The sequence below is a fragment of the Pangasianodon hypophthalmus genome, chromosome 25 (genome assembly GCF_027358585.1).
Source record: "Pangasianodon hypophthalmus isolate fPanHyp1 chromosome 25, fPanHyp1.pri, whole genome shotgun sequence".
NCBI classification, from domain to species: Eukaryota; Metazoa; Chordata; class Actinopteri; order Siluriformes; family Pangasiidae; genus Pangasianodon; species Pangasianodon hypophthalmus.
In genome coordinates, this window is record NC_069734.1 from 6,177,438 (window position 1) to 6,201,215 (window position 23,778).

Below are 23,778 nucleotides of genomic sequence, written 5' to 3' on the forward strand. Positions count from 1 at the left end.
ATTCATTTCAGTCAATTTTTTCCCCAGTCCAATTGAGTTCTAGTCAGTAAAAACAATGTAATTAAACTGTAGCAGAACAAACCAAACCAAATATAATATTTTTTCAGCACAGTCCTACCTTCTAATATTCTTACTGACTCACAAGACAGAGGCTTGTGAATTTACAGGTCGATTCATCCAGATAAAGTTGGTGCACTGTGGAAGTAGCTGCTACCAGAAGCAAATGCACAACCTCATCCTGCCTGCGTTCTCTCTCAGTGAATTCGCTTTTCTGTTGGGTAAATTTTATGTGCTTGGTCTGATGGCTGCTTTAACTGAAAAGAAAAAACAAAAAACAGCAAAGCATAGTTTTCAGGTATCTCCTCTACCACCATAACAAGGGGTCAAAAAAAGGTAAATGATACAGCTAAACTGTAAATGTTGGCGCCTTTGTCATAAAGCCAATGCAGCTTCACTGCACAATCTCTCCATTCAACACTAGATGGAAAACATGGCCTCAAGGATGTTTGTAGTATGTTGTCTATAAATGTGGAAAAGATCCACCTACTTTCAGAGAAAGAGGCCATTTGACTGACATTACAGCTAACCAATCACAGACCTTTTTCCTGTAGCCAGCAAACACATCAGAATATCTCATTCATCACACACACACACACACACACACACACACACACACACACAAATCTTTAATTACATTTAAACACAGGATTCTGTGAACCTTTTTCAGTCCAGTGAATATATCTTGTTCTGAAATGCTAATTGTGTTGGATACACACATGAAGGTATGTTTAGCCAGTCAGATTAAGACCTTCAAGATCCTGAATCTTGCTGCCAGAAAAGTGCACAAAATATATGATGCTCTGTGGCCTGTTGGTAGAGTGCCTGAGGTTGAGACTAGTAAACAAGTACAGGCGTTTCCATTTGTGTGCTGTGTTTGTGGTGTAAAAATCACATCCAGTCTGGTTCATTTGTGCCATCAAAGGAACTATTTGGGCAGGAGAAAATGGCACAACTGGATTTATTGAGCACACTGGATCTGGAAAACCATGCGTTCCATGATTTTAAAGTTTCCAGCATACACTGTGTGTTTAAAGTTTTCTAAATGGGATGCCAAATTTACGTCAGAATTTCTTTTTAGCATCTAATATTTTTACAATGCTATTTATATGATTATTAAAATTAGAAGCAGTTTCCTCAAGATGAATGTTTTTCTGAAGATACAAAAAAAAAAAAAAAAAAAAAAAAAAAAAAAAATTTCAATGAACATTTATAAATAATCTCATTAATAAGATGAATTAATTGACAACTTGAATAAAACAATAAAACCTAACCATCCAAAGTTCTGTAGTCAAACCTAGACATTTATCTTTTGATAGAATCATATTTATCATCAAATATGTAAAAACATGACACTAGAAAAGACGTTTTGCATGATGTGTGGCCCTGAAGCAATTATTCCAAAACAAGCAACTGCAGATGTAGCAAAAGGGTCCAGAGCTTTTTATTACAATTTCTTGCTTTACAGGACGTTTAAATGGTTTAAAGGTTTAAAAAGATTTCTTTAGCTGGAAAACAACTAAGTACCAGGAACTAAGAACAAAAATCATTACATTTATTTTTCACTCGACACTAGGATGAAACATTCTTTGTACAAAGTTATTTTAATATAGTTAAAAAGCTGTACATTTAAAAAACATTCACTACATCAACACAGTCCGGTTTAAACCTTTAGGACGTCTCTTCTCTTCACATCTCCTCACAATGTCCATAAGCCAGACGCGTATGTGTGTGTGTGTGTGTGTGTGTGTGTGAGTGTGTAAGTTAGAGAGAGAGAGCGATCAGTGCATGAGGCTTTTAGATGATGTGTGTGTTTAAGTGGTTATGCTGGAGAGGTTTCACATCCTCTTGGTGACTTTCTTGAACAGGGCAGCAGGGCCCAGAAAGGCTGACTTGGGCTTACGATGACCGAGCTGATGGAGATTTCCCTCTGATATGCTGCGCACCACTCTCCTGCTTGGCTCGTTCTCAGATGATGCTGAAGAGTGAAAGGATAACATGAAGCAAAAAAAGAGGAAAACAATCAAAATGTTAGAGGGTTGTAGATAAAAGTGAGAAAGAGTGATGGATCAATAGAAAGAAGACTGGGAAGAGAGACCTCAAGTGTAAGAGGCGGTGGGAATGGGAGGAGCCTGGGAATTTTTTTTGGCTGAGAGTTAAACAGCTGTCAGGTGGCCTAGCCCTAACACTTCATTAGCACTTAGACAAACATAATAGATTATATAAAGACTTAATATGGAGAGAAGGAAAAAAAAAAAAAGCCACAAGGGATGATCGTGCTTCACTTCTGAAATAAGGACAGAGCCCAAAGGGGTGTTTTCTGGACATCTGGAACCTAACTCTTAGATTAACTGAAGATGTCAGTGATGAGATTCAGTTAAAAGAGCAGTGCATGTGAATGAAGTTGTATGAAAGACCATGCTTACCTCCAAAGCGTCGCACACGGAGTGGTTTTGTGCTATCAGAGGGATCACGCTTTATACGTTTGGGAGCTGCAGCACCCTGGGTAGCATCTGGGCCTATCTCCTTTCCAGTGCTGGAGGAGGGCACAAACATACACATAGGAGTGTAAGTATTCGCTGCTTATGTATCAGGGGTGGACAAATCACTAGCACGGGCAACTGGGACAAGCAGATTCACTACCTGGGCTATTAATGTTTTATTCGTAGCTGCCTGGAGGACGAGTAGATTCCACAACCAGAGTAAGAAAAGAAACCCTTCTTCTTATTGATTTTCAGGGAAAAAAAATTGATATCTAGCTATGTATAATATCTCAATGTCCCAACTATAGCACTTCTGAATTCTGCCACCTGCTGCACTACACACATCAGCTGCACCAAGATATTGTTGACCGTGCAATGGTTTTAACTAAGAGGGTTAATTCATGGGTGACAGACGATCTTTTCAGAATCAGGAACGCGCAAAACATCATATTACAAGCAGTCACTATGTGGTTAAACATATTGAGAGAAAATAAAGATGCTAGCCAGACTAAAATATTTTTATGTGTGATGCGAGAGACAGGGATTTTGTAACCAACGACTTTGTAACATAAATACAAGGTGCTCTATGATATATATTCGTTCGTCTCTCTTAACGCACTTAACTAGCTTGCCATCTTTCATTCGATTATGTTAGCTACTACTAAGTCCACTCAGTGAGCTTTCCAGGAAACCAAAACATAGGTCTGGGCAGCACATTGGAGCTTACACTTGCCTGGTGGGCTAGCTAACTAATTTCTAATTGTACAAATTCATTTGATCGGGTTTCATTCATACGAAAAGCAACAAATGCTATTTGTTTCATACAAATCGAGTCAGGCAAAGTTTTACAAATTTACCAAGATGCCATGTTAGTGACCAGTTAATGAGTGAACTCTCACCAGTTGAGCTTGCGTTTGCCCTGTGCTGCTGATGTCATGGCCATGTAGGATGGTTTGGATCTCCGCAGGTCAAGAAGAGACGGAATCTCCAACCTACAAACCACCGAATGTTATTAACCTCCATCTTTCATCTGAGACTCTGTTTCTCAAAGCTTCTGATCATGCAGTAATAGCCCTGAACATCTTAAAAACGTGCAGGAAACTTTTGTCTTTAACCCTGTGTTGTCTTGTATTTTGCACCACATTTTGTTCAACATGCCACTGAACGCTGTATGTAGCACACAGTCTCAGTTCAGTGCTTTCTCATTTCGATTCTCAGTGATTCTCTACAGTCTCCTACCTTTTAGGGGCCTCGTTGGCATTATTGGCGCGCAGGACACGGAGTTGGCTCAGGCCTGAACCTCCAGGAGGCTCGGCTGATTTGGGAGACAGGATTATTGTGCTGTTAACCTGAGACGTCTCCTCCCCCTGTTCATCTCCGACCACGTCGAAAGTGGAATCAGGGTGGATGGAGACTGGTGCATTGGAGGCCTGGGTTTCGGGCGTGTAAGCCAGTGGGTACATGCCCTCTTGATGCAGCACCTGCTGCAGGCCTGGAGGACAATGAGATGGCGCTGCACCTTCACATCCTGAGCCAGGCTTCACAGGAGAAATGGCGAGCTTCCTCCTGATTGGCATTTTAGGCACAGTTTCAGATGCATGCTCCTCTCCAGGGGTAGGGACTGAAAGAGAAACAAATAAAAAGCACTTAACACAATTAATAAGGTAAAATAAGCAGACATTATTTAATTCATTAGGTTGGTAAAAAAAAATAATTAAAAGTTGTCTCTGAAGCAAAAAGAAACCTAAATATAAAGCAATGTTAGGCAAGACAGATAGCCTAAACAGGCTGAACTTTCAGTGCAGCCCCTTAAGATGGATGATTTAATAAAATTGTTAGGTTTGTTGATTAGGCTATTTACCACAAGAGGACATTCAGGTTTAGCTAAAGGCAGACAGCTATGCATTAACCCACAGTCTTGGCCTTTCAAAGAACGGATGTGCATCCACTCCTGAGCTTTCTGAAAAAGCTCAATTTAAGTTTAAATTAGGAGGAAAGAAAGTGTGCCATATCAGTCAATTCCAGATCTACTGGAAACTGATTGCCTAGTTAATTTTTTTCCCTAGTTAATTTATTTTCGTCAGTTGCCTGTTAAACAGGAGTGGCACATTTTCAGCACAGTCCACAGTTTTTTTTTAATCATTACATAACACTTAATCAACAAATTGATTTATTATAGATACTTAACCTTAAGAAATGCACCTTTTTTTTGTGTGTGCCATATTGCAATTAAGTTTGTAAGTCTTTCTTAGTCATTCTATCCTATGCCAGTCTTATGCATGTGCACTTCCAAATCCATGCCATCTCTGTGACACACATGACTTATGTCCTTCAAAATGCAAATCCGTACGTCATGCTCTGTTTTTATGCTCAGTGTCTGCTGAGGGAAGTATAAACGCTGTAGAAATCCATGTCAAACTGCCGCACACTCTATACAGTCAACATCATTTAAAATAATAATCCATACCAACGTTACAATTGTGCAGCCTATGGTTGTACACGTGTTTTCAACTCTGTGCAAACAGGGTACTGGTATAAAGCATGGATTTTACAAAGGTTGCTAAGCTCTGTGTTTTCACTATGCAGATGTGTCACCATGTGTCATATTCAGTGCGAGTTCTACATCAAATTCAGCAAATGAATGCACAGCTGAAAAAGGCAAACCCAAACACTGACAATTTGAGCCGAATCACACAAAATCCTGATCAAGTTCCTCTCCCTTCACTTCTTAAGAGAGTACACAGAGTACAGGCACGCACCGATGATGGATGATGACTCACACGTTCATTCATGCTACTCCCAGTCCCTCTTCAACCACACTAGCACTCTATATTCCATATGTTCAAGTTTATTCATAGAGTCGATGCTCCTATCCTGAGAAGTTCTATATGCATCCACTACTGAATAATTTATCTATTTTCGTCACCTGTTCAGATGAGTCAGTAGCAGTGCACCTGACTGGAGAGGAAAGTGGGAGAGAGAAGGAGTGAAGCTCAGGGGAGAAAGAAAATGAGAAAGAGAGACCAGAGAGGGAGTGCGTGTGTGTTTGTGTGTGCGTGATGGATAAAAAAAATCTCAAATCAGAGAAAGTATTGTCCAGGCAAGGTGTTTAACAAACATGCTGTTGTGGGTAACAACTTTCCTGAGTGTGTGTGTGTGTGTGTGTGTGTGTGTGTGTGTATACGCATGGCAAGGCTTCAGGATGCTGGGCGCTGTTGGAGAGGTCCGACACTGAGTATCGAGCACTGAAGTATGCTGGAACACGTCGCGTTCTCGCTGCTTACTGACTCATGGACAGAGTTGGGGGAGGGGAGAACATGTGCAGATATACAAAGAGGATCCGTGATTGATAAAGACAGCAGCTGTATCCTGTAAGAGCTGCTGTCACTCTCTAGAAGTTGGACTGCCTGAATGGACAGCATGTCACTGTAATGGCTAACTAGTGCATGCACCCTTATACAGGGGTGTAGGGAAAAAAAGTTTCAGTAAAAACATATTAGAGATGCTCTTTGGAAGCTGAGCCCTAGCGTGCCCTGTTTGATGCTCTCTGATAGAAAACAGCACTCGTCTACGTCACTGCTGGGCTGAATGACAATAACACACACTGGTCCCTGTGAGTGTGATGCGCACAAACACAAAACACACCCTGCAGGATGATATAAGATTGTGTGCGAGGAACGCAGTGTAATAACAGACAAGGTTGAGAGGGTGATGTTTGGGGTTTTGTGTGTGTGTGTGTGTGTGTGCGCTCGCTCTCTGGATGCCGTATTTCTGGATGACGGGATTAATACATGCATGAAGTTCTATTTCTGGAGGAGAGAACGGCTCGGATTAGGGTCGCCTGGCTGCTGCCTCCCTCCCTCTCGCCATGCTGATGATCCAGCTGCGTTTCACGTTGTACGTGACTGAGCCCCTCCGCTCGCCGCCTGTCCCCTACTCTTCCGCTCGGCAGCGATTTTATGAATGAGACGAGGAGAAGAGCAGGGGGAATGGGGTGGGGCTGCGAGGGGGGGAATGAGAGAATGAGAGGGAGGGAGGGGTAGACAGAGAGCTTTTCTCAGAGTAGAGGAAAATGAGACTGCAAAGAAGGACGGACAAAAGAGAAAACAAGCGAGATTGCAAAATAAATCACCGGAAGAAAAGAAGAACGCATACACACTGATGCAATTAAGAATTATGTAAACATTGCTTAATGAAATGAAAACGGAGTGGGAGAAAGACACATAGATTATAAGAAAAGAGATTATAAGAGAAGGCATTTTCAAAACACCACCCAGAACGGGATTCATTTCACATTATTTTATATTAAAAAACAGCCATGGGTGACAGGAGGAAACTGTCAGAGTATGTTTTAAAAGGTTCGGCTTTCTTAAACGTATTCCTGTGTGACTGATAAACCAGATTTTTACAGAACAGATATTTCGAAATCCGGGAAATGGCTAATAGCAAAGGCTATTGATTGGAACAGAACAAATCCATTGGCCAAGTATTATGATTTATTCCTAATGCACAAATTAGAAGTCAGTCATATAAGGATTTTAATAGGTCTCAGTGCTGGAGATTATTTCTTTTCGCCATCATTTCTCAGTCTCACTGGCTTTATGTTTTTCCCTCTCACCCAATGCAGACCCCAACTGGGACCTCGCGTGTTCCTGTATTTCCCCACAATGTGTCTCAATCAAATGAGTAACACCTGTTCTGCAGCAAATATCATTACGACCAATTTACTGAGCCATAACTCACGCCGTCTACCATTCCCCAAAAGGTTTCCTCCCTCTTTCTGTCTTTCCCCCTTTCTCTATAAACACTAAAACCTCTGCGAGTGTCAGTTTATTAAGTCAGCTGTGCAAAGGAACCATGTATCAAATCCCGGTCTTTTCTCTGGAATTTTGAACATTTTTCTCTCATTTTCTCAATACTTGCTATTTCACTTAGGTGATAATTTCACTTTTCATTTGCAGTTTATTTCATGGGGTCCAGATTTGACTTTAGCATTAACTAATTGCAACTTCTATTCAATGTTGATTACAGATCCAATCTAGCAGTACAGGGAAAAAAAAAAAAAAGAAAAAAAAAAGTGGAATGTCTGCTAAAATCAAATCTCTGGTGAGAAGGAGTAAGTTGTAAGCTTTCAGAGTGACATGCGAAGGTACAATCGACAACAAAGTGTTTGCCACTGTGATGGATCTGTCTCCCTCCCTCTTACTCAAATACACACATACACAAGCAACATGAGTGATGCTTGTGTCACTGGTGGCTGGATTAATGACTGAAGCTGAAGTATGTTGAAGCAGACTGTGGGGAAAACAGAGGAGAGGATTGAAGGGACAAAGACAGAGCTGTGACACACGGCAAAAAATATGACAAAAACAAGGAGCAGTATACGATACTTTTTACACAGTTCCAGTCATGATCACCATAAAAAAAAAAAAAAGAAAATTCACCATTTCCATTACCTTACCTTTAGTTTTTGACTTTCTTAAGAACGGGGAAGGCACATCATAATGTTAAATATATAAAATTATATATACACAGAGCTAAAACCATTTATAATTAATTATAATGCAATTTTACCCAATTTTATTATTGCTTCACTTTTGTGTTAAAAGTTTAGTAATATTTTGGTGCTATTGTGTACTAGCGAGTTTTGTTTCTTAGTTATATTATGTTAATATTCATCCAAACTTATATTTGTCACTCATAATTACTCATCCTTCCTATTAGTATTACTGTAGTGATTGAATAACGGTTGGTAATTGGTATTACTGAATATCATGCTTAAAGGTGAATAAGTGAATAATAAGCTACAAACTTAAGACTATAGAATAAGTACTAAATTAAACAGAGAGAAAAATGGGAGCATGAATAACAGCACTAGAGTGATGGCACACATGCACACACACATATTTACCTTTGGGTGAGCTAGAGAGTTTGAGCCGCTGAGAGAATCGGCGTGTGTGTTTCTCTGCACCTGTAGAGAGTTGAGACAGAACCATCACTGGCTAAAAGCACTTTAGACACAACTCTACAAACAAATAAACAAATCTATAATAAGAGGACTGGTAAACTATCAGAGTGAATGAAGTTTTACTGTGATAAAGCAAAAATCTACACTAAATCTATCAAAATTGTTCTTCCTTACCCTTTTAGTTCATGTCCCTGGATATAATGTGACTCCTCTGTATTAAAACTGAAACACCGTTTTTCTGTAATTGCTAATGAAAATGCAAAGAATTTTGCCTGTCTCTAAATGTTAACTTGTCTGATTATGCATACATTGTTGGGGAAAAATATCTTGTCATGTTTTATCTCCCCCTCAGCTATCTCAGCTACCATCAAGCAAAAATGCTGAACATGTTTCCCTTGGGCATATGTCCAGTTATTGAAGATGTGTGATGAATTTTGTCCTTAAATAACTGAACAAACACATAAATTTAATCCACACTGAGTTTAATCAATGCTGATGTGCCTCTGATAATTATACTGTAACTGCCCTACAAAGTTTTCCTGCCGTTCGTAGAGCGCAATGAAAGGAGGCCACTCTGCGCCACTCACTGCATGGTGTGTTCTGGTGAGTGATGAGGTGAGAGAAAGACAGGATGGGCTGGAGAGAGGTGTTCTCAGTGCACTCGTCCAGTTCAGCCTTCTCTTCCGTGATCTCCTGGTCTGCCCACACCACGCCCCTCTCTCTCTGCACCAGGTGCTCCAGCTCGTCCTGCTCCGTGTCATCTGTGGAGATGCCCGTGGCCTTCAGGGCCAGGCGCTGGCGCCGGTAGGCAGGAAGTAGGGCGTGAACCAGTCTGAGAGAGAGAGAGAGGACATTCTGCATGAATTACAAGGTTTTTAGAATAAACTTACCAAAATGAGCCCATGATCTGAATCAAGATGTGGAAGTGTCAACTATTCAAAGAAACACAGCTGTAGCAAAGGAAACTCATGATACATATGCAACACAGATTGTTAAAAAAAAAAAAATCCCATCATGATACTTGAAAATATTTCTATAATAAACAATATGTATCATGATACACAGGAATGATAAACTGCCAGCAGAACAATAGTGCTTCATTTTACAATTTTAAAGATTTAGCACAAAATATTAACATCTAACAGTCTAATATCACAGTTTTTAAAGTTCTAAAATACTGAAGATACCTGTGATATCTCAAAAAAGTGTATTATGACACAATATCAATATTATTTCATCATACTGAGGGAAAAAAAACTCACACTGTGAAAAAATCTTTGGTGGATGAGACAGTGTCATGAACAACTATTGAAAAATGCAAATAGACAATACTGTGTAACATCTCCATTTTATATTAAAAAATGCTAATTTCCAAATAATGACAGTCAACAGAACCCACCCTCCCACAAACAAACAAACAAAAAACAACAACTCAAATGTAAGAACATGTGACTGTCTTTCATTAATAAAATAATACGCGAATGAAGATTTTTAACGACCCACTTTTGTGTATGTCGCGCATTTCTACTCTATAGGGTCTGATACGTACTTGTGTGTGTGTTTGTTCTCCTGGTCCTGCAAACTGATGAGATAGCGCATGTGTTCGATGTGCTGCTGCAGGTCAGCCACCTGCAGCTTCAGCCTGTGGCATTGCAGCTCCTTTTTAAGCTCCTGCACACACATGCGCGCACACACGCGTACACAGGATCAGTATAAACAGACAGTTTCAGTTTGACATGTTTAAAGAGTTGATGTAGGCTGTATAGATACACAAAGCAAATAAATTGGCACACAACTAATGTTGTTCTGGTTTTGAAAGTTCAGTGGAGATATTATTGATGCTCTTTTGTTAGCCCACGTGTTGCTGTGACATCACAACACAACGTCAACATTTCTTTCTCTTTAAATAAACTACTATTGACAATTGGGTCATCTCTATTTCTCCACTGATGTTAAAAGGAGGAAATACTCAACATTAATGCACAATACTGAAATCACCGTTACTTATCACAACTCATATAAGAAGAAAATAGTGTTTTGGCATTTTGTCATTTTAAATAAACAAATAAATAAAGGCCTTTTTCCCCCCACACTGGACACTATTCAACCCAACAGAGAGTTAAAACAACGAATAGAAAGCTCATAAAAATATGAGTAGATAAAGGCTGATATGTAACGTTGGCCAATTATCTAACTTTAGCCAAGCCCTAGATATTGTAGTCAGTTATGCTTAATTAACACATCACGATTATAATGCAATTAACTGTGCAGCATTACTGAGATTTCTCAGAAAATATACATCAGCAATATCAACGAAATAAAAAAAAAAAAACAAAGACAAGAGCCCAGTCTCCCAAGCACTCATGGTAGATGGATGGAAAAACAAACAGCAATGTAAGTGAAGAGGGGGTAGTGCACTGACGTGGATGGCTCACACAAGAACAAGGAGACAGCAGGAGGAGGGTTCTGGGCCTAGAAGGGATCAAACTGTACCAATCCCTCATCTATACTGAGAAACCAGTAGAGAGAAGCACTGGCACAAAAACAATAGCGGCAGGTCTCAGCTCCACTGATTTGTTTCAGTGCGGCCTTTGTTTTTCACTTGCTCTCTGAGAATGTGCTTTCTGAGGAATCTGTTACTACCCTCTGACGCAGGGAGACGGAAACACAAGCAGATCACAGAACATTGGACTGGTGGGTGCATCACTATGATGCTTTACTTCTAGGAAAAGGGGAGAAAGAGAGAAAGAGAGAGAGAGAGCGACAGGTAGAGAGAAAGCCAGAGTGAGAAGGTGTATAGATTCAGGAAGCAGCTGAGAGAGGGTGGCGTAGGGAGCATCGATCTCAGTTATTCTCCTATTTTTATCGAGTTATCTTTTTGGTTTCTACTCAAGTGCTTCCGCATATACTTCTGGTGATGTTCTGTTTTAAACCGCAAAAAAACACACTTTGGTGTTTCAACATAAGGAAGCAGCTCCATTAAACAGGGAAAAAAATACTCTCCCTCAAACATAAGTGTGTAAAAGACATACAAACAAAAACTATTGTCATTATGAAAGGCCATGCAACTTGTGATTTCTGAGCCTGAAACTGACCTCTGGAGTGTGTCCATTGTGCCCAAGCAGCTTCATCTCGTTTTCGAGGCGGTGGAGCCAACCTTCGTTCTCCTGGAAGCGCCTCCCGCTTTCCTCCAAACGCCTCTGTAGGTGCTGCCGATGAGACTGCAGAGAAGCCAGCTTCCGCTCGTACTTACAGGTAGCCTAACACACACACACACAGGAAATGTGAACTCCTCACAAAATGAATACACGTTTTCCGGTCCCAGTGTATACATGACATCAGTTGCTCATAAGAGACATGATCACAACCTGACCAATCGAAAAATTTGTCCACATACACCTGCCACTGACAAACCGCCCACCCACCCCAAAAGTACAAAAAAAAAAAAAAGTAACATGCCACACAGACAACAGCTTGACCTAATCTTTTGAAAGCCAGTGATAAAGTGTAAAAACACAACATGACCTCGGGTGACCTCATTTTTGTGCTTGGCAGCGTGTGTAAAAGGGTGAAACCGGTACCTTTTCTGCTTTGTCATCTGGGAAGAATAGCAGGCCCTGCTGGTGCCACTCCTCCCTGTGAGTGAGCCTCAGCCGGTTCTCCTTCAGCTGCTTCTCGATGTCCAACTGCTCCTTACGCAGCAACAGCCGCGCGGCAAACGCGCTGCGCAGAGTCTCGGACATTCTACACACACAGACACAAACACCATTTAACAAGGCTTCTATGTGAAAGCCTAACACTACAACGTATATTTGTATAATTTGTTATAATCATCACTTGGATGTTTATGTTATACTAAAGGATAACGTGGTTATATAAACAACGCCAACATACCAAACAATGATAGTATTGTTGAGAATCCAGAAATTGCAGGGCAAAGCAACGTACACAAAGAAAAGAAATGCAAAACCTCTGTTGCCCTTGAAAATGGTGAGAGTACAATAGAGCTAGTTTATTTGAAGTCAACAGCTACTCCCACATGAAGAGGGTGTGGAAGCCTGTGTAAACTTGTAGCATAGACAAACAGCATCTGCAGAAGGGCAGCCGCATGTACGACGCCTCTCCTCTGGCACTGAAGCCATATCAAAAGAGAGCTGGGCTTTGCATAGATTAAACCAGTGATTGGGGTGAACAAATCTGTAGCCCCAGTGTCTTGGAGAAGCAGATTTACTTAGATGGACAAGTAGGTTCAACAACCAGAAACAACAACAACAACAACAAAATGTTCTCCTTATTGACTTTCTCAAAACAAAAATTTGGTATGTAAGTATATTTAAACTAAACATGTTTCATGGTGCTGTGACACACCTCGATGCTGCATCTACAGTGTGAGCTACTCATTCCCACCACCTGCTGCACTACACACATCGGATTTGATTGACGGTAGAAGGATCTGTTCTAGGAGGATGCATTAGCATGCAGTGATGATACAATCAGGAACACGCAGACAAAACATTATTAAACACATAATTTAATAGAAGTTAATAACAAAGTTGGCCACAGATCACACTGATCAGAGGCTACTAAATCATATTGTATTGTAGCACATTCAGATATCATCGAATAGCGAATTCTTGCCTTATGGAAGCCCGAGGTTTACATCCCTACTAACTAGCTTTCCATATATTATTACGTTACATTAACTACCAGTTTTTAGCCTAGTTAAATAGGTTCTGGGCAACCAAATCTCAGGATTGAACAGCGCATAGTTTTTACTTGCATGATGGGCTAGCTAATAAATTTATGATTTGTCTGACACTCCTGAGAGTTCATCAGTTAAGCATACTAAGCTATTCATTAAGTAACATCTATAATTGCTACCAATGTGCCTACAGTATCATGAAAAGAGGTATTAAAAAAAAACCTAAGCATTTCCAAATTAAAAATTAAGCTGTTAATGAGGTGAATGAGGTTTGCTTTTAAGTGCACTCATTTAGTTACAGCCCCTCTAATGCCAGCAGCATCATGAACCCTTTATAAACACAGTGAACAGAAACACAGCCTGAATGTCACATACAGATGGATTTTAGGTTGCCAAGAATGGAAAAGCACACAAAGGGCATTGTGTTCTGTTGCACATTGTTTGGCCTATTGATTGGGGGTTTGTGCGCTCAGTGTCAGACAATTTCTCTAGCGCTGCGCTGTCGCTGTTTGAAAGGAGCCTTTAATTACAGGAACGCAATGAGGAAAAACAGCTAGAAGCATTTGGTCAAAATATATGGCATCATTGTGCATTCAGCTGAATGTGCTAGGTTTGTTGTTTCCGGTGGCCAGAGACATTTTGTAGATCCTCAATCTGAGTTTTCAGCTACAGTTGGAACTCCGAGTTCATTCACTAGGTTCAGTTAATGCTCGAGTGCCCTCTTCCTATCCGCAAAACGTACACACAGCCCACACAGTCACCGCAGGAAGGTATTGATGCGTAGGTGGGAGTTGAGAGTGTGAGGCAAAAATGCTTTAAATGCAATAAGGAAGAGAGAGAAAGAGCAAGAGAGGTGATCAACAGCGTGACGCAGGTGCAGTGGTGCCACCGGCGGCCTTCTGTGTTTGGAGCATTTTTAATGCAGGCAGGAGTGTGCCGCCATTCCTCCCTGCTGAACTCCTCCCTCCTGTCTCCCTCTCCTGCCTCCCAGTTGTGAATTCTAATGCTGGTGAATGAAAATGCGTAGGAGTAAGACTCATTCATTCCTCCCTCGCCGCCTACTCTCACCCCTCCCTCACCCGCTTTTCCCCTCCTCTCTTTCTATCTCTGTCTCACGGATGGCGCTGCAGCACTTGCTGACGAGCGCCTCACGACGAAGCCGGACAGGGAGATGTAATTAGCAAGGGACGAGCAGTGCGTGTCGCTACATTATGATAAATTCCCATCTCTGAATAAGTAGCTGGAGGGAAATAATTAAACATAAAGAAAAAGATCTTCTAGTCCCAGTGGGTCTGATGAAAAATGTAGAGAACTGGAGACCTCCACCTGCAATGACCTCAAGTCTTGTTCTGTGTAGTCTTTCTCATTAATTATTGACACGTATTAAAAGTTTTAAAGGACGGCATTGAAGAGAAGTTACACTCTACACATGGCATAAAATAAACAACAACTAAACAAACAAAAACACTGGGTTCAAGCCACACACTGCTGCGTGCAAACTATGCTTGGCATGTCTGCGAGACGGCAAAGATGTGCATGCACATGCAGGCATATGGCTTACTTCTCAAATTCAGCTTTTTTCTGGCTGGAGATTGGATTAAGGGCAGGAGCTTCCATCTTCCGCTCCTCATACTCTCTCAGTTTCTGTTTCAGCAGCATAATCTGCAAACACACAAACATACTCTTAGCCTGGTCTCAACTAACATGCATTTCGTTCTAATTATCTTACCCATCTCACCTGTCAAGAGAAACAGGCCATATTTACACACACACACAGTACAGGCAATGAGAGCCATGACATACGTTTGCATTTAAGATTCTCCTTGCAGGACACACAATAGAGAGTAATTATGAAATGTAAACATTAACCCAAAAAAATAAATAAATAAATAAATAAAAAAAAACTTACCTCAGCCTTCTGTTTCTCACATATGACTGCATACTGTCCAACATGACTGTCCACACTCACAACATTACTCTTCAGCTGCGTGAGAGATGAGATAGAAGTACTAAATTATTACATTTCAGATACACACTCACCAGCCACTATAACAGCACTATAAACACCTGTGCACTTCATTATTCACGCAATTATCCAATCAGCCAATCGTGTAGCAGTAGTGCAATGCATAAAACCATTCAGGTCAAGAGCTTCAGTTAATGTTCAAACATCAGAATGGGGGAAAAATGTGATCTCACTGACTTTTACTGTGGCACTGTTGTTGATGTCATATCGGCTGGTTTGAGTATTTCAGAAACTGCTGCTCTCCTGGGATTTTCACACACAACTATCTTTAATGTTTATACAGTATGGTATGAAAAGCCAAAAACATCCAGCGGGAGGCAGCTCTGCGGGTGGAAACGCTTTGTTGACGCGAGAGGTCAGAGGAGAATGGCCAGACTGGTTTGAGCTGACAGGAAGGCTACAGTAGCTCAAATAACCATTCTTTATAACCATGGTGAGCAGAAAAACATCTCAAAATGTGCTACAGCAGCAGCAGAGCACACTGCAGGGTTCCACTTCTGTCAGCCAAGGCTACAGTGGCCATCGAAAATGACCAGGTGATGTTTTTCTATCTAGTTTCGATGAACCCGTGTCCACTGTATCCTCAGATTCCTGTTTTTTTGCTGACAGGACAGGAACCCAGTGTGGTCTTCTGTTGTTGAAGTGCATTCACCTTAAGGATCAACATGTGAGTTCTCTGACATTTTCATCATACCTGTACTGGTAATGTTCAGTCTTTGCCTCAGTATTTTATGATGTATTTAGTATTTAGGATTTATACATTCACATTTGTGATGAAATGACATTTGGAAGCTTGGGCCCAACAGTGGCAGCTTAGTGGTGCTGGGGCTTGAACTGATGACCATCTGATCAGAAGTCCAGTGTCTTAACCAATGCGCTACCACTGCTAACACACAGTGCGTATGCCACATTAGTAGAAAATTGTAATTCACTACTGTGCCTTTCATTTAACCCATCAAACTTCCCATGTCCTGTCACCAGACTTCCTCACACTTATAACTCATCCCTTTTCCATTTGATATACTGTAGTTACTGCAGAATTCATAGTAGTCACTAAATTATATGCTTTAGCAATAATAAATTAATAAAACTCAAGGAGTTAGGCAAGAAGGTCATCCTTTATATGTAATTTCTTCTTCACTGACCTCAGCCCGCCCTTTTTTTTTTTTCTTTTTTTTTCTGTTGCCACTTGGTTGGCTTCTGCTTACACATGAAGCCTTCTAATAATTCCCTGACAACTGTACTAGGCATTGTTCTGGCTGATTGCTGTGTCAGTCTTCCCAGGATTTTAGACTCTGACATGCGTTTAATTCCCAGATAACCCTACGTTCACACTCGCAAGTGACAAGTGAATTGCGGGCGTGTAGTGTCTGCTATTGTTGTTGCATGAAAGCGTGCACTGTCCAGCGTTTTTTTTTTTTTTTTAGTCCAGATGAGAAACAGAAGTAGCTATATATATCTTCTAAACTAAGTAGCTGAAAACAAATCAAATAATGCAAATAATCAGTGTGAAAATAGATTTTGTGATTAGCATTATGTACTAGGCTTTGTAGTAGCTTTGTGATTTATTATATGATATAATAAGAAGAAACCAAGGAAGTAAAGTTGTGAGTGGGGAAGCGAAGAAATGTTGAACTAGATTGGTCCAAGGAATTATTCAGGTCAATTGTTTTGGATTTACTACCTTGCCACTTCGTACGTAATTTGCATAGAATTGAGAATATTTCAGTTGTAATTTCATGTTGCTGTTTCGTTGCTTGCCGTTGTTACTGAAATAGTGGCTCTGTGTTGGCCACGGACATACATCATCAATGGCTGGCTGCTTAATATGTTTTAAATACCGTAACATTCTTATTAGCAGATGATTTTATAAGCTGTGCTGTATACAGTGAATATAAAAAGTCTACACTCCCCCCCTGTTAAAATGGCAGGTTTTTATGATGTAAAAAAATGAAACCAAGATAAATCATGTCAGAACTTGTTCCACCCTTACTGTGAAATTACAAAGTATAAAAATTAAGTGAAAAACAAGTAGAAACATTTAAGGGGGAGAGAGAGAGGAAAAACAAAGAACAAAAAAAACAAACAAACAAACAAAAAAAACCTTACGATAACCTGGTTGCATAAGTGTGCACACCCCTAAACTAATACTCTGTTGAAGCAGCTTTTGATTATATTACACCACTCAGTCTTTTATGGCTAAGAGTCTATCAGCGTGGCACATATTGCCTTGGCAATATTCTCCCACTCTTTCCTGCAAAAATATTCTAGATTCATCAAATTGTGAGGGCATCTCCTGTGCACAGCAGGCTTCAGGTCATCCCACAGATTTTTAGCTGGATTCAGGTCTGGGCTCTGTCTAGGTCACTCAGAAACATTGATCTTTTGGTTAAGCCATTCCTTTGCTGATTTCGATGTATGCTTTGGGTCATTGTCGTACTGCAAGGTGAAATTCCTTTTCATGTTCAGCTTACTAGCAGACACCTGAAGGTCTTCTGTCTAGCCACCCTACCCCACAGCCAAGACGTGAAGAATATGAGAGATTGTTGTCACACGCAGAGAGTAATCAGTACTTGTCAGATATTCCTGCAGTTCCTTTAATGTTTCTGTAGGTCTCTTGGCAGCCTCCCTTTAAGTTTTCGTCGTCTTTTTATAAATTTTGGAGGGACGTCCTGTTCTTGGTGATGTCACTGTGGTGCTCCATTTATTCCACCTGTTGATGATGGCTTTCACGACATTCCATGGTACATCTAACGTTCTGGAAATTTTTTGTACCTCTCTCCTGAATGATACTTTTAGAGAGTGGGACCCTGTATAGGCTTTGCAAGCTCTTTGCAGACCATGGCTTCAGAAGTCAGATGAAACCGAGATGATGTGAAGAAAATCGTTCGGACACAGCTGGTTTTTATTTGGGGTCAGATCAGAGTATACAGTATACAGAATCAGAATAATCTCATTGATGACAGCTGTATGATAATTACCTTTTAACATGAGAATGAATGTGATTGGTTCGTTCTGAACACAGCCACATCCACAATTATAAAAGGGTGTGCATACTTATGCAACCAGGTTGCTGTAAGTTTTTTATTTTTCCTATTTTTCCCCTAAAATGGTGCTGAACGTTTTTAACTTAATTTTTACATTTTGTAATATCACACTGAGGGTGGAAAAGGTTCTGACATGATTTACCTTGGTTTCTTTTTTTTCCCAACAGGGGTGTGTAGACTTTTTATATGCACTGTATATACATACACGTATATATTTGTGTGTGTGTGTTTGTGTGTGCGTGACATGATCTTACTGTGGACTTGATCTCCTTGGCCCGGTTGGCATACTTAAGTGTGTTGTACGTGTCCTCGTATGATAGCGATGACGGGCTAACATTTGCGATCATCACGGTTCTACAGTTCCCACCCAGAGAGTCCTTTAGCAACCGCGTCAGCTTGCTGTCTCTGTAAGGGATGTGAGTCTTCTTACTCTAAACCAGGAGGGAAAAAAAAAATCAAGTAAGCAATCAATTAATCGACCAGCAATATTAGATTTACAAGATATGGCTCAACAGATGCCTTTGTAAATTAAAAGAACATGATTTTCTTTTAAACCAGGTCTCAAATTCCAACTGAGACAGGAGGCCTGACACACTCATTAAAAGTGTACTGCTGAACATAGCCACAGTGGCAGCCTATTGATTTGAGCTGGCTAGCGCTGTATTGTAATACACACTTAGAAAGGAGGTACATGTCTTTTTTTTCTGTGCATCTATGCAGAAGTGAGTCACATTTCACAGCAGCTGACCCAAGGCAATCTCAGGTTCTAAAATGCCAAGCGAAATCCCACAGCTCAGTTGAAAACTCAACAAGCATGAGGTTTTATGACCAAATTATTGCACAGCTGGGTGTGTTAAGGAAGCTGTTGGCCCTGCACACACATGACAGCAGCTCCAGGTGGAAGGACTGGGTGATTCCAGTTCACAGGGAACTGATTCGATACAACTACACGCTGCATCTGGGACTGGTATGTGTGTGTCGATGGGTGAATAATGAGTGTATAGAAGGAGAGTGGCCTGAGTGAGTGTGCGTTTGTGTGTGTGTGTGAGAGAGTGAGTGAGTGAGACACACACATTACAGTTTACATTACTTTACAGTTAATTTAATTTTCATTGGTTAGGAAAACACCAGGCTGTAAAAAGAAACAGATTAAGACCACACTTTTATCATTTTCTCTCTAAAGCCTCTAATATAAAATTACATGAATTGGGCAAAGCTAAATTAACACGCCCCAGTGGTTGTCTACAGCAGAGATTCTCAAAATTTACACAGCCAGGAAACCCTTTAATTCTAAAATAATTTCCATGGATTGCCTCAGTATAGACTTATTTCATCAACATTATTTAAGGGTGTACAATAATATCTCGTCTATTTATTTGAGCCGCAGAGCTTTCTACTTCTTAACTTTCCAGGTGGGTTCATGTCAACATTATTTATAGGTTTCTTGTTTTTGATTTATTGAGGTTCGGATTAAACTAATCAAATACTAGTGACCAGTTAATCAGGCTAATAAATATAAGAACTCATTAATAAATATACTAACTTTGATAATGGTGGTTTGTTGTTTCTACCACTGTAGTAAAATGGGGTTCTCAGGCCCCATTCTGAGAACTACTGGTCTACAATGTCTACATTTCTTACTTTAAACAAATATTATACACTTATAATGAATTGAGATTTTCCACAACGGCATCACTTAGCTTAAATTTCTCACACTGAACGACTTATATATTTAAACACTAAAAAGAGCAGCATGTTTTGACCCTGCTCTAAATGTCTAGAGGGAGCAGGTGATGTTTGTCTTTGTGGTGTATGTTCGGTGTGTACGAGTGGCCTGTTTCAGGCGTGGGTAAGACGAGACGTCTGTGTGACAGGTTAATGTATGCGGATGGCATGAAAACAATACCCACAAACCCACACTGCAGTGAGGCCCAGAGACAGGGACAAACCTGCTCACCTTACTCCCCTCTGCTACTAACACTAACACACACACAAATAATTTTTTTCGTCTTTAATTGCACCAGTGTCTAGACATACTACGACATACTATATAAAATACATAATCATGCAAATAAAAAATATACCTAGTATATACACACCTAATATATATGTATGTATATGTATATAAACAAACAGAACTGCTTTTGGGGAGAATGAACTTAAAAAAAGAACTATACCACTATATCAAAGGAAAATTCACAGCCTATTAACAACAACCAATTTTTCTAAGAAATATTATTTACAGCTGTGAGTTGAGCTCATTAGTGGATGTTTACTACGACAACTTTCACTTCTGTTACCTTTAAGGCCAACCTCGGCTCCAGTGTAAGCCTTATTGGGAATGGCTGTTTCATAAACTAACCATGGTACTGGACAAAAACAAACACTCTGGATATATATATATATATATATATATATATATATATATATATATATATATATATATATATATAAAAATCCCTAACACAGCAGCTAAGATTATAAGACAGCCTTACAAGGCTCGGCGCTGTTCAGACAAATAAACAAAGCGAACAAACAAGAGAAAATTACTTGGATTTTGGCTTGGGAAAGCAAATTCAAAACTTTCAAAAGTCCTTCAACCCAGTCCTTCAGACACACCTAGGAGTAGAAAACTCATCTTCCTTGCACATGCACATCTCAACAAGTTTACCTGCTGCTGAAACATTTGCCCCACCCAGGGTGAAACTGCGCCTCAACTCTTCAACAGCATAAATTAGAACCGCCACAGACGGCTCAGGCCAATGCGTGGCTCTGATTATCCCTCTATAATGGAGGGATCACCTGCTCCACACACCCACAGCCCTCACATACACTCTCTATTAGAAATAATTAAATAAATAAATAACCACCACAGGCTGTTTCTAATTAGTATCTCAAACCATGGGTAAAGGTCAGAGGTCACCTGGACCAGATCTAATTACTACCAACTGATTTCTATCACTACAAGACAAAAATCGCAGGGTCGGAAAGCTGTGAAACAAATGAACACTAAAAATTAAAACATGAATAAAAATAAAATAAAATAATAAACAGAAGAAGAAAATTATCAAAGACAAACTGATGATCAGAATTTGAACAAACAAAAGTACCATGGATTTTGTTCGATTTCAAATTGTAAATGCTAACCAGCTCCTAACCCTGACCGTCATATCTTATGAGCCATGGGAACATTAAAGTAAAACTATCTCTACTGTTAAAGCAAGAACATAGACTCAGGACAACTAATAACATTAAATAAGTTTGATTCTGAGATTTGACACTCATGTTGATTAATTCATTACATGGTGCTCACAGTTTGTGTACTTGTGATGGTAAACATTTTTTATATGTTAATCTGTATGCATTCTGCATACAGAGTTAATAATTTGGTTTGGCCTGCTATTACTTTAGCACATTCCTACTGTACAATACAAATGGCAAAATGGATCTTGAAACCATGAATAAAACAATTATCTACATAATGCTATTGAGAAAAGGGCAAAAGAAAAACAATGTGTACTCTAGCTGAGCTGTGGCAAGTCCTCTAAAACAAACAGAAAAGCAGTTTATCACAGTTAATGACATGAAACACTTACAGGCAGATTTAACAGCATTTTGTGAGACTACAATCTATAGCAGTCACGCGCTAATGGGATCGGATATAAATTACTCTCCATCCCTTTCGGCGCGGGAAAATCCGGATACGGCTGAACACAGAGTGTGTGGCGGCGGCGTACTGGAGCCAAAAGCAGTGCACAGACAGGGATCCCACACACACGCACGCACACACACACACACAAACAGAGGCCCCTGAGGAGAGGGATTAGTGTAGACAATAGAGGCAAGGCTAAGAGAGGTGTAGCTCTCCCAGTGCAGATAGCATCAGTTCAGCCCAAAAGGAGAAGTGGAGAGTCTGAGACTGATATCCTGGGAGCGGATGCCAGGAAGAGCGTGCCACACTAGGGCACAAACCCATCTGACCCCGGCCGCCTGTGTGCCAAAGAATGTTTAGAGTGACACAAGGGAATTCAAGTCCATTGTCCACTATCAAAAAATGTTTTTTTTAAATTGAATCACTTATTAAACTTACACAACATTTTTCTCAACTGATACTTATTTAATAGAATAAGAATACATTATTTTAAAACGAGGATTTTTTTCCATTTATGAAAATGGAACTGAAATAAATCTGAATATCATTCAGAGCATAACAGACTGCAGTGACACTTGAGAAATCTACAGGGTGTCCGAAAAGTCGGGAACCAGTGAGAATACGCTGAGCAAATATTTAGATAAGAATATGCTGAGCAAAATGCGCAAAAACATGCTACATTGGACACTGACTTACACTCTGTAATTTGAAAAAATTCCATTTATTTTTCATAACATAAAACAGTATGTTATTAGTCTTTAGAACAATACTGACATTCAGAAAAATGAGTGCTAAATATGTATAATAAAACATATTTCTATTATTTTTATCACTTCCTTTATTATTCATTTATTTCAGCTTTATTATTTTTAAGATTTATTTTTAGGGTTCAAAAGCCTCAGTCTTGCAAAATATTAACAAATGAGATTGCGATGATTGGATGTGACCAGTCAATTCCCTACTTGGTACTTTGGAAACAAGGGTAACCAAATTTAGCACTTAGGCACAGTATGGCTCACTTGGCAGTAGAAACAATGAGGTAATGAAGAACTACAGCTACTGTGTGAGAAAGAAGAGCCAATTCTGAAGGCATTCCTGTTCAGCACGGGCATTTCTGTCTGCGTAGGTGATAGTTACCTTTGGGTCAGCGAGTGTGTTGATGACATTGGCCAGGGCGAGGAGAGAGCGGTTGATGTTGGCTCCTTCCCGGAGGCGAGCTCCTTTAGCGTTGGTGGCGCTGGCCCTCTCTGAACCAGCCAGGTCAATCAGACTCATCTTGGCCACACGCACATTTGGATTGAGACAGGCTGTCTTATCCTGCTGCCTCAGGTAGATCTGATCGGGTAGACAAGCAGGGAAGAAGAAAAAAACCCAGAAAAGAATGAATGAGCAAAGTCAACATGTATAAAAGACCTTAAGGGTCTTTGTTATGTAAGAAATAACACATGACAGACTGTGCTGTTATACAAAAATAACGCACCCAAAGGGGAGGATGGGTATGCTGACGCGGCGCCCAAGTGAAGTGCCTGAAACCCCTGCAGTGAATTATTTTTGTATAACAGCGTACTATTCTGCTTAAACCACAGTGATTTGCCAACGATTACAATGTTCAATTTATTAATGAACGACATGTCACGCTTTTTAACGGTTTAAAGTTAGATTTAATGTCATGAAACATCCGAGAGACAAGTTAGTTCCTGTTCTCACCTACGTTATAGCTGCGATTAACAGTTGTTCCCTCATCAGCCTCTGTCCCACTCTGTCTCGCTCGGATCTCTCACTTTCTCTTTCATTTGCTTGGATCTCTCTCCCTCTCTCTTTCTCTCTCAAAACGTAGCCTGGC

At 40.2% G+C, this 23,778-nt stretch overlaps 1 protein-coding gene across 1 annotated transcript in view; it reads right to left on the reverse strand.

Annotated features, from left to right (window-relative positions):
• Positions 1 to 1,477: 1,477 nt before the first annotated feature.
• Positions 1,478 to 23,778, reverse strand: part of kif18a (kinesin family member 18A) — a 31,065-nt gene continuing 8,764 nt past the window's right edge. Inside the window, exons 6-18 of the mRNA XM_026937391.3 lie at positions 23,073 to 23,270; positions 18,538 to 18,714; positions 15,120 to 15,194; positions 14,772 to 14,872; positions 12,090 to 12,252; positions 11,604 to 11,768; positions 10,058 to 10,179; positions 9,096 to 9,340; positions 8,452 to 8,511; positions 3,780 to 4,161; positions 3,440 to 3,532; positions 2,484 to 2,593; positions 1,478 to 2,035 (exon numbers count right to left, since the gene is read on the reverse strand). Of these exons, the coding sequence (XP_026793192.3) occupies positions 1,896 to 2,035; positions 2,484 to 2,593; positions 3,440 to 3,532; positions 3,780 to 4,161; positions 8,452 to 8,511; positions 9,096 to 9,340; positions 10,058 to 10,179; positions 11,604 to 11,768; positions 12,090 to 12,252; positions 14,772 to 14,872; positions 15,120 to 15,194; positions 18,538 to 18,714; positions 23,073 to 23,270 (2,031 nt within the window). The 3' untranslated portion in view covers positions 1,478 to 1,895. The remainder of the gene's footprint in view (positions 2,036 to 2,483; positions 2,594 to 3,439; positions 3,533 to 3,779; positions 4,162 to 8,451; positions 8,512 to 9,095; positions 9,341 to 10,057; positions 10,180 to 11,603; positions 11,769 to 12,089; positions 12,253 to 14,771; positions 14,873 to 15,119; positions 15,195 to 18,537; positions 18,715 to 23,072; positions 23,271 to 23,778) is intronic.